Source organism: Cydia strobilella, chromosome 7 (assembly GCF_947568885.1).
Source record: "Cydia strobilella chromosome 7, ilCydStro3.1, whole genome shotgun sequence".
Taxonomy (NCBI): domain Eukaryota; kingdom Metazoa; phylum Arthropoda; class Insecta; order Lepidoptera; family Tortricidae; genus Cydia; species Cydia strobilella.
The window spans coordinates 18819721-18836071 of record NC_086047.1 but is presented as its reverse complement, the minus strand read 5'-3'; the positions used below and the strand labels follow the sequence as shown (position 1 = coordinate 18836071).

General features: G+C 38.3%; 1 protein-coding gene across 2 annotated transcripts in view; it reads right to left on the bottom strand.

Annotated features, from left to right (window-relative positions):
* The window catches only part of LOC134742656 (vesicular glutamate transporter 1), a 62594-nt gene extending 48044 nt beyond the window's left edge, over positions 1 to 14550 (bottom strand). The window contains exon 1 of one of the 2 annotated variants that reach the window (XM_063675841.1): positions 14432 to 14550. In XM_063675841.1, the coding sequence (XP_063531911.1) occupies positions 14432 to 14487 (56 nt within the window). In that variant the 5' untranslated portion in view covers positions 14488 to 14550. Of the gene's footprint in view, positions 1 to 10170; positions 10483 to 14431 lie in introns of those variants that run through there. The other variant, XM_063675840.1, reaches the window with a different exon arrangement.
* Positions 14551 to 16351: the final 1801 nt, after the last annotated feature.

The window sequence follows — 16351 nt, the reverse complement described above, 5'->3', positions numbered from 1 at the left end:
AGTACGATACTGTATATTATAGTATGTGTGGCAACCCTAACCTGCGGCCGCCTCAATTTTGAGGTTTTGCCATAGTAATTGCCGCACATGGAACGGACGCCTGCACGCGCTTGCGCCGCCTTGCGCGTAGTAGACGCGTTTTGCTAGGGAGTGAATCTTCTGTACTAGTATATTATATATTCTGTGGCCATAGTAGGTACAAGCTTTACGTACATTGGGGCTAGGTCCATCTGTCTATAGTTTTATGGTCTATCTATGGGCGAATAGTTGCCTTAAAATTATGATTTTCATTTCATTAAACAACTTTTACTATGGGCTAACCCCGAAAACGCAAAACAATCATCATCTTTATACTTACTACAAAAGACTGCTAAAATCAAAACCCTTCCTTTTCGTGTATTAGCCTTTCCGTCTTTTAATGGCCGACCGTGGCATGGCACACTGCGTCCGATTTGCCTCCGACGTGCGAGCGGGACGACGATATAATACGCGCATAGCGTTGTCTCGCTCAAACTTCGGAGCGACCAAATCGGACGCAGTATGCCATGCTCCGTACCGTAGTTCAAACGCCCACGGCCGAGGCCTATTAGTAGCTTCAATTTCCTTAGGGGCAGCCGCTATTATGAGTATTGTGACAATAGGGAATGAATCGAAAAATAATTGGAGCCAATCTCCAATTATCTTAATCCTGGCGAATCGATTTTCCATTTGTTACTATTACAATTTCACTATTACATTATACTTGGCATTTTTACAATCGCTGAATAATCGATTTAAAAATAATGTCTAAATTCTTCATCCATTCCGTTTGCATTATGTATACTTGTATGATTTTTTGGTTACCGAAAGGCGGATACAGCTTGGCGCCTAATTCACCAACTTGACAATTGACACCTGATACTGACAATTTTCTGTGCATTTCAGTGTCAATAAGTTGGAACAGTATAGTTTAGGTATCGTCAATAATACATGTTGGACCAGCAATGTACCGCGAATTTTCACCTTCAGTGACAATTGTCACAGCGGTGGAACAGGTTCACCACTCTGACAATTAACATCATATTTTTTTGTAAATTTCCGGCATATGCGGATCCAGGGCTGGGACATGGGGGACATGGGGGTCTACAATAAATAAGTTTCAATGTTTTATAACTAGAATTTGACCATCCACCCTTGATTTCCGGGTCGCTAAGTAAGTAAGTAAGGTCAGTAAGTAGCGCCAATACATCACTAGTTGGACCAGCAAGTCCAGCAACGTACGGCGAATTTTGTCAATGTCAGGCGCAGGCGACAATTGTCAGCGTGATGAAACAGGGGCCCGGCGGCTATAGGACACATTAGTTACTTGAAAATTAACAGATTTGAGTCCACGAAATATCATATTTCTGCCACATCGAGCGTATTCGGATTTTGATTCCACAACACGCACTTTAGACATGCAACAAAATGGGGAGTGTCGTGGAACAATCGCGTTGGAACGAAAGGCTGGCAATGTGTTAATGTTCATGCTCATGCTCATGGTCATGTATTTGTATTGTCTTGTCTCTTGTGTTCTTGTGTTCTCGTGTCTTGTTCTGTCTTGTTCTGTTCTGTTCTCTAGTATGGCTTGTGACGCCAATATCAACATTTGCATCTATCGCAGTAATATGGTATGTGACGCCAATATCAAACATTTGCATCTATCGCAGTAATATGGTATGTGACGCCAATATCAAACATTTGCATCTATCGCAGTAATATGGTATGTGACGCCAATATCAAACATTTGCATCCATCGCAGTAATATGATATGTGACGCTAATATCAAACATTTGCATCTATCATCGCAGTAATATGGTATGTGACGCCAATATCAAACATTTGCATCTATCGCAGAAATATGGTATGTGACGCCAATATATTTTTTTTTATAAATAATATTTACTTAAAAGGATACTTTCAAACATTTAATGACGAGTGTATTATTACGACAATAATAATATAATGTAATGTAATTTAATTTTCAATTTAATTTTAATTGTTATTTTATTGTATTATAAACCTACTAACCTTAGTTATAAGTAAAACAAAATATGTAACTAACAATATGTGGATCCTGGTTATCTAAATAAAGAACTTTTAATAATTTAATAATTATTATACAGTGGAAAAATAACAATGGATTACCTTTGACACAAAGACCTTGAAAGGAACAAAAATACATATTTTGAAGTGTCTTCTTTAATACAAGTAGGTATATTACAAATCGAAATATTTTTGTAATGTACATATGTATTGTTTAGCTACCTTAAGGTTCGAGTTAATTTGACTGTTCAATAATTAATCTATTAATCTAAATCCATGCTAGACAATGACTCGCTGAGAATAGCTGTGGCACTCAGATTGGAGGCAAAAGTGTGTGCCTCACCTGTGGCTGCGGAGCATGGGTGGCGGAGAATGGGCATCACGGCCTGAGTGGCCGACGATGCGCTGGCCGTTTTCCGAGACAACCACTGTGATAAATGAGACTGTGCGGAGGGCCATGGTTTCGGCAAACTTTCCTTGTGTTTGGGAGCCGCCGGTCTCAGTGGCGTGGATGGGAAGAGGCCGGACGGCCTTACGTTGGTTCGATGGCTGAGAGGGTGCTGCCTCTTGTTGGATAAAAAAAAAAAAATTAAAATTTAAACTGTTTATTTCAAGAAAGATTACAAAGACTATTTACAGACTTAGCCTAATCTACATTCTAATAGATTGTATGCTAAGTATGGTCTATGGTATAATATGCTATATATAACAATTATGAGGTTAACTTAAATATTCAGGCAGTGCTTTTTTATCATGGTTTTAATTTTATGGGGCTTACCCTCTTCTAAATTATCTATTATATCTCTAGGAAGACTATTTAAGATGTGTGGCAAATAACTCGACCAGACTCTTTGCCCATAATAGTTGTTGCTACTTGGTATATTGAAATATTTTTTATTTAACAGTACTCTAAGGTTAGTTGGCCTGTCATACCTATTCAGACTTTCCAATTTATGTCTATATTCTAATACTATCGCTAGTTTCACTTTATCATACACATTCATTATTCTACAATGTTGGAATAAGTTATCATAATTATGTTTATGTTTATATTTGATTTTTAGTGGTACAATGGATTTTAAGATTCTTAACTGTAAACTATATATTCGCTGTAGGTGACTTTTGTGGGTTCTGCCATAGCTAGATATTCCATAGTTTATCACCGAGTCAGCCATGGCCATGTATATTAGACGGAGTGTATTATATGGCATTTTGTTTTTAAGTATTGTCAGGTTACTGAGTACAGCTCTTAGTCTCTTACATACATGGTCAATGTGCGGACTCCAATTAAATTTATTATCTATTATAAGTCCAAGGTATTTATGCTGTTCTACTAAGTCCAGGGGCTCACAGTCGCAGCTCGAACCTGACCCATGCAAACAAGGGTGTTTGTGTGCTGTAATCTTGGGTATTATGTTGGTTTTGATGTAAGGTGACTTGCTTGAGCACGTTCGCATCATCCTATTTGGGGCAGATCATGTGTTGTGCTGGTTCGGCGGCGGAGACTGCTGCCAAGCACATTAGGCAAAGACTAGGCGTCTTTAACCAGCTCTAAGGGCAGTGCCTTAGAGCTGGTCAAAGTCTTATTAAAATGGCATATAGTCGAGAAATTGGGACGCCGGGTACCGCCGTGGCGAGGTGGCCTAGGGGTTCATGGCGTTAGCCGCGACAGCTAAAGACGCCGGTTCGTATCCGGCCTTCACCACTGGAGGGCTTCGTCACTTTTTCTTTAATATATGACATCTATTACAGTTTTTAGTTAATTTATGTTTTACCCAAGTACCTATAATTATCATCTTTTTTACCTTTTTAGGGTTCCGTACCCAAAGGGTAAAAACGGGACCCTATTACTAGGACTTCGCTGTCCGTCTGTCTATCTGTCTGTCACCAGGCTGTATCTCATGAACCGTGATAGCTAGACAGTTGAAATTTTCACAGATGATGTATTTCTGTTGCCGCTATAACAAGAAATACTAAAAACAGAATAATATAAATATTTAAATGGGGCTCCCATACAACTAACGTGATTTTTTTGCTATTTTTATCCGTAATGGTACGGAACCCTTCGTGCGCGAGTCCGACTCGCACTTGGCCGGTTTTTGTTTACGATACATAAGTCAAAATTACAGAAAAAACAATGAATAACTTAGGAATTGGTGATAGAAAGTTTCCATAGAAAGGAAATTGATTTCTGTCATTCTGTGACTGTGACATTTCGTACATTATCATGAGACCCCTAGCGGGTTTCACATTCACTGTTACTGTGATAAGTGATAAAGTAAAAGCAGCAACACTCTTAACTGTCCAATGGTGAACCTTAAGCCCTTTGTAGTAAGGTCCTGGACAGTTAACAGTGTGGGCGATGGTACAAAGTGGTATAAGAATCAAATTCCTCGACAAGGTTATTGAGCAGTCAAGTCGTAACGTAGTCATATGAAAACGTCCGGCGGACATAAAACAAAATATTTGCATACTAAATACCTATTTGACTAGTTTATTACTATCTTAATGTTTTAAAACTAGGAATTTCCTCGCATCAACACGTTCTTTGCCTTAATTATATGCATAGATAAGAACCTGTAACATTGTTAGGCTTTTTACCCGTTTCCGCGCAGTGTTTTTGACTCGTTTCTTATGTCTAACTGATATCATTTATTCTTCAGTCTTTTCAATTCAATCTTTGGGTTATATATTTTCGATGATTTAGCCAACGTCAGAGTGGGCCACGTAAGATTGAAAATGTTTTCATCATCATAACTTAAGAGCTTTGCTCTTGTCGGTGGAGTAATTGCCAATCCTTTCTTTCCTGAGCCAGTCTTTTGATTTGCTCGTACGATGCATTCTCTTTTACTTGGCTCAGATATGTGATTCTAGAATTTTTTTGTGTATGTGTGTGTGTTTGTTTGAAAATGTTTTAAATTATACATAAATTTCAGCCAGTGTACACGAATATCGTCCGTCGAAAATATCGATCGAGCCATATCACCCAAAGATTGAATTAAAAAGACTGAAGAATAATATATTAACATTAACATATAAAACTATAAATAACGGCCTCTAGGACCCCAGCCAGCCAGACACGGTTAGAGTTAGAGTCAATGTCAAATGTGTGATCGCATAGTGGCTAGCGTTCTTTACAAATAGCCAAGATAGATTGCCGGGTGTTGACTAAAGAATGGCCAAACGCGTTTCACGATTAATTCTTCATTAGCTGCACTTCCACGTTAGTTCACTGCATAAATATTACACTTTAAACAACATTCATGAACAAAAAAAACTCGTGACGACTTTGCAATTTTGTAGTTCAAACGGAATATCCCCAATCTTTTGGAGCATTCCACGGGTTGTCCCGTACAGACGCATTTTATTTCCTGTGTTGCGACTTTTTTTTCGGCGTTTAAAGTAGATGATTATTTTTCTGTGCATATTTTTGAACATTTGTCACAGAAAAGGAAACTCTTATACCTGCAAATCCTGAGAAAATTCGTATTCGTACGGGACAGGACAACGGTAAACAATTTCGTGTATAAGTACTAAGGTGTTTTTAGATTCGTCAGAATGTACATGTAGCCTAAATTCAATATAGCCTTAGATTTTGTTACTATAAAATAGCAGCCTTTTTTAATACTTCTGAAAGTGCAAGGTAAGAAGTTTGTGGTGTTGGTGTTTCAAACAAAAACTCGGCCTTTTGCAATCTTGCAGAAATCAAAAGGGGCCATTCGTGATCGACACTCTCTAGATAGATTATTGATTTTCTGAGTGTATTATTTAAAGAGATTTAATAAAATAAGAAAAATTACTTGCATAATATTGTCTTCGGTTACCGCGATAGTTAATCATGAAACAAAACAACGTAAACTGATTATATAGCGTATAATGAATTAAAAATACATCCCAACGTTTCGAACCCTTCAGTGTTTGTGTCAACGGGAGACGGAAGGGGACCGGGAGGACGGGGATTAATCATATGTACTTATTACACCATTTACACCGTCATAGGTTCTTCATTAAATGACTCCTACTTAAATTATATCTTTGATCATATTCTATGATAGTATTGATAGTCTAATTTGGGCCTAACTCGCACCTAAAAACCGTAAAACTATTGATGAAACTACCACCTTTAAGATAACGTGAATGTAATGATTACATCCGTGATTGAAATTTAATCATACAGGAAACTTCGGCCAAGGTCAGTTTTAATGTTAGTTATTGTTAAGTATTACATATACGTATTCGCTAAAATATTCGTTTGCCTCTTTCAATATTTTTGCAAATGAAAATAGTCGATGAAAGTGTAAGAAACCGTAGAAAGTTTTGAATTTGTAACCTTCTTTTATTCCATTGTAGTTCAAAATTACATCTGATTTAAGTAGGCCTTTTAAAAGGGACTCGGCACTTGGGAAGCTAACGCTTATAGCATATGGTATTTTTCATACGTATTTCCGAAATATTAAAATCCCTAATGGTATAAGTTAAGCCCTTTGGTGAGTTAAAACTTCTAACAAAATTAAATTATATATTGTGCTGCACAAGATCATGGCCCCGCTGGAAGATCAGCACTGAGTCGGGGACCATTTCATGGCTTATATGTTGTGTTGTTAAGTTGTGTTACGTGTTGTTTTCTTCTTTTATTTTGCCACGAATAAACGCTCTCTATTCTATTCCATTCTAAATTAGGCCGGCCCCCGTTTCACGACAGTGAATTGTCACCTTAAAGTGCTTCCGAAATTTTTCAATGTGGAAATTTTGTAATTGTGGAAACTTTCTGACTGCACATTTAGTAATGAACAGTGTGAGGCCTCCTCGAAACGTTCTTTATCGATCTGCCGCCTCTTTTATAAGGAATATCGTGATATGCCTGGGTTAATCTTAGTCAGATCATGAAATGGCGGCGTTTCATGATATGCCTAGGAATATCTCGATCAAATTATTCTACGATGCGCCCGGTATGAAGCTAGGAATATCAACGAACGCATTGGTCTGATGATCAGACCAGATCAGACTGATCGATTTGCCGCCTGTTTTATTAGGCAGATCGTGATATGCCTTGGTTAATCTTAGTCAGAACATGAAATGGCGGCGTTTCATGATATGCCTAGGAATATCTCGATATGCCCGATTTTACGATCTGCCGCCGACATATATATGTAAGAACCAGTCACAGCAACGTTAAAAGGATTAAGATTTCATGTCGTACCGGTTTCATTGACCTTTACTTTATAACATAGGTATGTGCAGAAACAGAAGTCGCAGAATGTATTGGTCCCATTCCCATATATTTTGGCGACGTGTGCGCGGCAGCCATATACCTACATAGTATAAACAAGTAGTTATAGACGCGCCACCGAGCGACCGGGGGTCAATATTCATATAAAATTTGGGCAGCATAGGATTTTTGCTCTTTCACTCTTATAAATTTCGGTATTTCGCCATCGCCTCCTACCTATGATGGCACTATTTTCTCTTTCCTCACCACCACTGTACTGTAAAATACAGTACCTATAATTGGATCACATCTTTTTGTAGGAAAGTCAACACTGCAGTTTGTAATAACAAGTGACTAATATTAAACATTTGTTTCAAAGTCTAGTCAAAAGTCCCACTGCCGCTTACCATAAGGACGAGATTTGCTTGTATTGTTATACTAATAACCTGTCAAAGCGTCCTTATGGCAAGCGACAAAGTGGGACTTTTTGCTCGGAAACGACACATTTTTTTGCAACCGTTTACTTTAGTGAATCATCCATACTAATATTATAAATGCGAAAGTGTGTCTGATGTCTGTCTGTTACCGCTGAAACGAATTAGTTGAAATATGGTATACAGATAGTTTGAGTCCCGGGGAAGGACATAGGGTAGTTTTTATCCCAGAAATCACCTGGGGGTGAAAAGGGGGGTGGAAGTTTTTATGGGAAATCGATAAAAAGCAGATTGGATAAAAAATAAGCTACCCAAATTACTATCTCTACGCAGACGAAAGCTAGTAAGTTCATAAGGTTATTTTTAGAGCATTAGTTAAAAAAATCTATGGTGAAGAAAACAAGTTTCTAAACGAAGGCGTCAAAAGATTTGTATAGGTAGTTAGGTACTAGAAGTAGAAAAATTACAGAAAAAATCTTTTAAGCCACCATAAGTGGTACACACTAGGTGACACTCTCTATATGTTCTCTCTCTTTTGTTCTCTGTATTTATAAACTTAATCACTGATCGAATTAAATGCCCACACCACTTATACGCTGACGATCTGCAACTTTATGCCCAAGCAAGCCCAAGTACCTTAGATAACGCGATCCTGAAAATAAATGATGACCTGGAAAGCATATCTGCGTGGTCTCGCAATTTTTGGGATCTCTGTCAACCCCAACAAGTGTCAGGCCATTATACTGGGTAGCCCTCGTCAGCTGTCCTTACTTGACATCACATTCTTAGATCCGATTAAATTCGAAAATAATGTGGTTCCGTTTCAGTCTACCGTGAAAAACCTCGGTCTAATCGTTGACATTGGTTTGACTTGGACCTCCCAGGTGTCAATAAAGTAACCAACATGCTGAGATCTCTCTATAGGTTCAAGAACTCTCTCCCAGTTAGCACAAAAACTCTTATTATTCAGGCATTGGTGTTGCCCGTGATTGATTATGCAGATGTGTGTTACTCTAATATAAGCCAGGAGTTACTCAACAAACTAGACAGACTACTGAATAGTTGCATTAGGTTCATATATGGACTTCGTAAATACGATCACGTATCGGCCTTCCGCCGCAAACTGAACTGGCTTCCCATCCGTGAACGCAGGTCACTAAAAATTCTCTGCACCCTTTACTCTATATTATTTGATCCTGCCGCTCCTGATTACCTTAAATCTAAATTCAATTTTGTAGCACCACGTCCCGGTTGCGAGTTGCGTACATCTCGAAGTCTGAAACTGACCATTCCCCATCACCGCACTGGCTTTGTTTCCAACTCTTTCGCCCTTCAGGCAATTCGTCTTTGGAACGATCTCCCTCTTCCTTTAAGGCAAGCACAGAGCAAATTTTCTTTTAAAAGAAAATTACGTAAGCACCTAACTTTTTTTTTTGTTTTTTTTTTTTTTGTTTTTTTTTTTTTTTTTATGATGAATAGGCAGGCGTTTGACCACGATTCCACCTGATGGTAAGTGATGATGTGGTCTACGGTGGAGCACGCTTACCTATGAGATACCTATTAACTCTTGCCTTGAAGAGCTCCAAATTGTACTCATGCGGAAACACAGACTCGGGCAGGGCGTTCCACTCCTTGGCACTCGCTTAAAAATAAATGATCTGCATGTTACTTGTATACTTGGGTACATAATACAATATTTATTTATATATGTATGTATGTATGCATGTTTGTATATATATATAGGTATATATTGTTATTATTCTTATATGCGTAAGTGTATAAACAAAATATATATTGTTTAGAATAATTTGATTTGTGTTTCATATTTCCTCTCGCTTTCTACAATCCTGCACTAACTACACGTTTCTGTTTGACCCAATGGTTGACTGGTAGAGAATGCCTTAAGCCATTAAGTCCGCCTTTTGTACAATTTTATATCGTGCAATAAAGTTAAAATAAATAAATAATATATGGATGTGCATGTTTACATAAATTCACGCTCTACATTTATATTTCCATGTAAATTAATTATTTCTGTGCACAACGACATACATGAATGGCATTTTTTAACCTACATAGTTGCATTGTTAGTATTTTGTTAGATTGTAACGAATTCTAGCAAACCGGTCTTAAAACAATTAAATCTTAATTAAAAAAACTCTTTCACGATTTACTTTACAAGTACATATTTGCAGCTAAACTGCAGCATTTTGGCATTTCGACAAAAAAATTGACATCCACATTTTCACAATGCCAATTAAGTAGAAATTAAAAATCGGCAATCGCAAATCCAAATGCTAACCTAATCTAAACCCTATTGCAAAACGCATAAAGTTAATTAAAGGTCACTTAGACTTGCTGTTATTAAGCAACTTTATCACTTGCACTCGACTAAAACCTGTTTTCAACAGAATTCCACGACAATTTGATTCAATCATTAGCATAACTTAAATTTGCACAAACCTTTCCGTAGTATTATAGAACATTGCCGCTTGTCTTTTCAAATCGTCTCCTATTGCGTTTTCTTCACTCATTTCACACTAGAAATTCACAGCACACTACACAGGAATATGCACTTTATGCGTGACTATTAGAGTTGATTTTCGCGAGTTTGTATGTGAGGAGGCCAGTCGGTCGTACGTTCGACGCGCGCGCCTCTCACTTCGCACTGAGGACCTAGGTTACGCGCGCTCTCTTTCGCCCCCACTCGTATGCAGTCAATGATACGGCTTTATTCATGAACCGGCACTGTAGGTGAGGGCTTGGTGCTAGTATATCTTGAGCCCTTTGCTGTATTGTTTAGCCCATTACGGCTTAGGCTGATTTTCCACTGACGTCCAGTTTTTTTGCGGGTACGGTTTTCTGCAGGATCCTGTTTTCTGTGCGTGCAGTATCCCGCAAACAGAATTGTGAACGTTACTATATTAGCACATATACTACTAAAACGGAATCCTGCAGAAAACCGTATAGGGTCTGCCATCTTGTGGCCTGAATCGGAACCATAAACATGTACATCACATGTATATTGACACTTCACGCCAAAGCAAGTGCTGCCATCTTGTGGGCTACTTCGGAAGCATAAAGTACACATTTACGCCTCGCGCCAAAAATCGGACGTCTCCTGTGCTGCCCCCTACAGTTTATGCACGCTCCCTATCCCGCAAAAAACTGGACGTCAGTGGGCAAGAGCTCTTTAGCCATAAGTTTATGTACAGTCCGCAGCAGCCTGCATAGATAATTGAACCCCCTGCATAGAAATTTGTTAGCAGGGAGGGTCCACTTACTTTTAGTACCACTCTTTACATAAGCTATCTACGTTCTTAAGGCTGCGTTTCCACAAAAGCTGTGCGAGGATGCGTAGCGAAAGATGGTTGTTATGAAGCAATAAAATCACCTCATTGATTTTGTCTTCCTCGCTCAGCGTGTAGTGATTCTATTTATCAATCATCATCAGTTCACCACCATTCCACGCCGACGAGTTTCGGATAGAAGCCAGTATTATTACATACTCGTATAAACAAATATAATATGTAGGTATAGTGAAGCTAAGTAAACCTGCGTTAAAAACGGTATTATTGATCGTTTTATAATGGGCAGAATACCGCAGCCGAGGATAATAGTTGCGAATTTACAACGAATGACATTCTGTTTACCATTGTTGTGGTCTCGCATTGTTGAATGCATGTGTTGAACGCATTAGCTGTTATGGTATTAAACGAATTGCCGAGTTAGGTTTATGTAGGTACCCTTATTACACAGTGACACGTATCAAAAAACTATAATAACAACAAAAGGCTGACTAGTGACTAGAGATTTTAAAAAACCGAACAAGTGCGAGTCGGACTCGCCTACCGAGGCTTCAGTACTTTTTAGTTTTTAGAATAGAATAGAATAGAATTTAAATCACATTTAGAAACGGGTCTATCGCGAATTTATTTTGTTACCTTTATTTACCGACGTTTCGACACAGGTTTCACTGGTCGTGGTCGTGGGCGTGGGTCTAGGGGTCATCCATTAATTACATCACACGCTTAGCGGGAGGGAGGGGGTCAAGAAAATGTGACATGTTGTGACAAGGGGGAGGGGGGAGTCACAAACTTTGTGACGTCACTAACTTATTTAAAGTATTTTATTCGCTGTACAGTTAATAAACAAGTTTTTGGAACGACAATGGTTTTATTTGTTTAATTTTCTTACCTAGTCAGATTTGGGTTATAAAATTACCAATACTTATTTCTTTTGTCAAAAATATTTTCGATTTCATTGAAAAAATGTGACGACACACCAGGGGGAAGGGGTTTGCCAAATGTGACCAAGTGTGAGCAGGAGGGGGGAGGGGTGAAAAAAACCTAGAAATTTGTGTGACGTAATTAATGGATGACCCCCTAGGCCGATTTGTGTAAGATTATTCCATAATATTTATTTGATGAGCAAAATCCTCATGGGTAAAATTTTACAAAAACTAATGGACATGGGCATAAAACTGTCATTAACGTGTGTAATTAAGAACAAATGATATAGGTATGTTCTTTAGGGACCCATTACCGCACCAAAACATATTAATGACATGTTGATTATAATTACCTAAATAACATTTTCTGAAAGTCAATTAACACTTTCAAGGTCAAGTTCAAAGTAAAATTTTAACAATTTATTCCACATTTAAATGTGCTAAAAGGCTAGATGACAAGTTATTATGAATACCTACGTAGTATCAGTTGATCAGGTTTGTTTTGAGGATTGCATTAAAGCAATACAAAAGTCAGTCAGAAATCACGAAATCTACTCACGAAACGCTAACGCTAAACAAAACGACAAGCAATCGTAATTCGTAACGTCACGTCGCCATGACGTCACTTCACTATTGCTGAAAAGCCGTCTTGAAGTATGGAATATTGAGTTTATAAACCAATTTTTTAACAAGCAGATACGAGCGAGCACATCTACAGCCTTGTAAAAATCATGAAACATCCATTAGTTTCTCAATTTTCAGTATAACATTTTTCTGAGTAAATCTCCACATTATCAGAAACACAACATTTACATGTTGATTATGATGTTAACATTCAACTGTGGAAGTAGGTGTGACTAATTTAACAAACAGTTTTTCTTTAGTTTTATTATGTTGTGTTAAGTTACTTTGTTCATAAGTATTTTGTTTTTGTAATTTTGAAAAAAAAAAAAAACCCAAAGTAAAATTTAACAAATATACATTAGTAATGTGTGGTTAAACAATAATTTATTTCTTTCCGCTACCCAATGTCTTTAGAGATAAGGGCCGGTACAGACGGACTGCAACCCGACTGCAACTTGTATGGGGACTGCACATCGTGCCCGGGCGTGCGCGGCAGCGGCGAGCGGCGGCCATAGGTTGGAGCGAGACACAGCGATCGGACCTTTCGTTCCCACCTATGGCCGCCGCTCGCCGCTGCCGCCGCCGCGCGATGTCGTGGCCGGGCCGTAAGAACGCTTGAAGCCTGTCTATCTTTATTTGTGCTATTTTCAACCAAAAGGGTACTTATTGTCGCTTGTCCGTAAGGCGCTATTTCCATATAGCTTTAATTAGAAATCAACCTTATCGACAAGCGACAATGTGGTACCTTTTGGTTGAAAACGTCACATTTAGTTGTTTATTGCTGGTGTGCCAAGGGTAAGAGGTCTTGACCCCCGCTCCGGGTTTCTCCTGATGCAAAGGCTGCCCATTGCAATCCAACGCGGCCACGCGGCTGGCGTGATAGGCACCTTTGCGTCGGGGACAGCCCGGGATGGGTTTTAGTAGGTAGTTTTATACACATTTAATTTATATTATATTTATAGGTTTAGTGATTAAATTAGTTTTTAATTAGTTTTACTATTAACTAGAATAAAGAATAAAGATCATTTAATTTTCAGCTAAAGGTTACAGACATTCCAGGGGTCTCCGCACTAGGCAGTGCCTGTATCGCAGGGAACCAATTACAACTTAAATATCAGAAAATTTCACTTAAAAAAATTACTATGTTTTAGCTTTGTGTACCTATGTTAAAACATTTAAGGCGCCAACTGTTAATCCTCTTAGCAAGAGACACCCAACACTGTTGGTCAAAAAGTTGATTTGCCCTGTTACTAATTATTGGCAAACAAGCATACGGCCAGCCTGGTGGTAAGCAGTCACCGTGCCTATGGACGCCTGCAACTCCAGAGGTGTTACATTTGCGTTGCCGACCTTTTAAAAACCTGTACACTCCTTTTTTGAAGAACCGTCAGCGGGAGGAAATTCCTCTTAAACCGCACAGTACGTGACCATTTAGGATTTAGGGTGTAAGGATGAATGAGGTGGTATTGTTCTATACTGTAAAGAATTCCTTTAGCCAGCTTCTGTGTACAGTCCCCATCAGATATATAGGAGCGGCCGAGGTGTTCACAATATCTGAACACTCACTCTAACGCCCTGACAATAGAGGCGTGTTCTGATATTGTTAGCGCCTCGGCCGCTCCGATATATCTAATGGCGACTGTACATTATCAGACCAGCTCATATACTCATATTTAAGACAAATCCATATTCAAGATGCCAGAATTAATATTATGTGGTCATCAAAGTAACATAGAAAAGCGTTAGATGCCAACAATAATTTCGCACATTAAATTAACTGTTGATATTTATTTCCGCACATTAAAACCAGTGCAATGTCAAGTTTTAAAACACTTTGCTACCAATAGTACCAATACGAATTAGACTTACCCGATTCCAGTATGCAGTGGTGTATATTCATAGTCATAATTTTGGCGTCGTAACATAATAACCTGCACCTTTTGAACAATACACTCACTAAAACCTACGAAAATACGTAATTTATATAGATTTTTTTAACAATGTTTTCTTCGCGGTTTCTGTTATACTCAAGTATGTTTTGTTTACGTTACGTTGTCATTGTCTGTCATTTCATTTTATTAACCAATCAGAAGAATATTTAAGACATCATTTCTCTTTTTTAGTGCTGTGATTGGTTAAATTGTTTAGAAACGTAATAGTTATAATGTCAATGTCAATGTGTCAATGTCACTGTCACTACTGTCACTAGTGTCAGTTGCCAGAAATGTTTAGTTTCTGCATTGCGAATTCATATTTGTGTGGATTAAAAATTAAAAGTGGCCGGACTTACTTGCGTTGTGTATAAAAAATAATGATTGGAAACTTTTTTGTAACTTAAGTGCAAGCTAACTTTGTGGTAAGTTTTACATTTATTCCCACTTTTATTCCCCTCATTTTTGGGAGTAGTTCAGGGGTGGTTCAGGTTTCTAGCGGTTTGAATATCAGCTTACCTAAGGGCCCTTATAGAGGTGACAATTTGCCTATATTTTTAGGGTTCCGTACCCAAAGGGTAAAAACCCTATTACTAAGACTTCGCTGTCCGTCCGTCCGTCTGCCACCAGGCTGTATCTCATGAACCGTGATAGCTAGACAGTTGAAATTTTGACAGATGATGTATTTCTGTTGACTTATAACAACAAATACTAAAACCAGAATAAAATAAATATTTAAGTGGGGCTCCCATACAACAAACGTGATTTTTTGCCGTTTGTACGTAATGGTACGGAACCCTTAGTACGCGAGTCCGACTCGCCCTTGGCCGGTTTTTTTTTAAATTTGCCGCTTTTTCTACTGACAAGATTCACTTGACGAACTATATCAAAATTACTGAAATATCAAAATTATGAAATAAAACTATGAAAACGGATTATATCGCGTATATTGAATTTATAATACATCCCGACGTTTCGAACTCTTTACAGCGTTCGTGGTCAACGGGTGACTGAGGAAAAATTACAAAATGCAAAAATACCCACATACTAAAATAATGAACAATCATAGACTACAAACTTTAAGGCTGGTTGTACATGCAAAATCGGTTCATAAGGCTAGTTATACACTATAATTATTTTTCAAGTAAAGATATATATATATACGCGATAAAAAACTATGCCGGCTCCAACCCTACACCACGGACCCGAGAAGATTTAATTCCCTCCTAAATTGTAGGAGGGTATCCCAATATGGGACCGGCAACAACAAACTTGCCGGTAATCCTATAATCCGTTTTCATAGTTTTATTTCATGAGTAACTATCGCGGTAACCGAAGACAATATTATATCAAAATTACTTCAAAATGTTTCATGATTAGTGCTGTTTTTTTTTTTATTTTTTTTTATGTGATATTCAGCAAACGAGCAGACGAGCCGCCTAATGGGAAGCAGTCATCGTCGCCCATGGACGTAAGCAACATCACAGGAGCCACTTAAGCATTGCCGACCCTTGAGAACCCTAAATACCCGCTTCTTGAAGAATCCCATGTCGTAGCACAAAGGAAATACCTCAGGAGGCAACTCATTCCACATTCTGCACGTTCTGGGAAGAAACGAGCATTGTTACTGCTGTTACTATAAAAAAACTGGGCGTGCGAGTCGGACTCGCGCACGAAGGGTTCCGTACCATTACGCAAAAAAATCACGTTTGTTGTATGGGAATCTCACTTAAAAATGTATTTTATTCTTTTTTTAGTATTTTGTTGTTATAGCGCCAACAGAAATACATCATCTGTGAAAGTTTCAACTGTATAGCTATCACGGTTCATGAGATACAGCCTGATGACAGACGGAGGG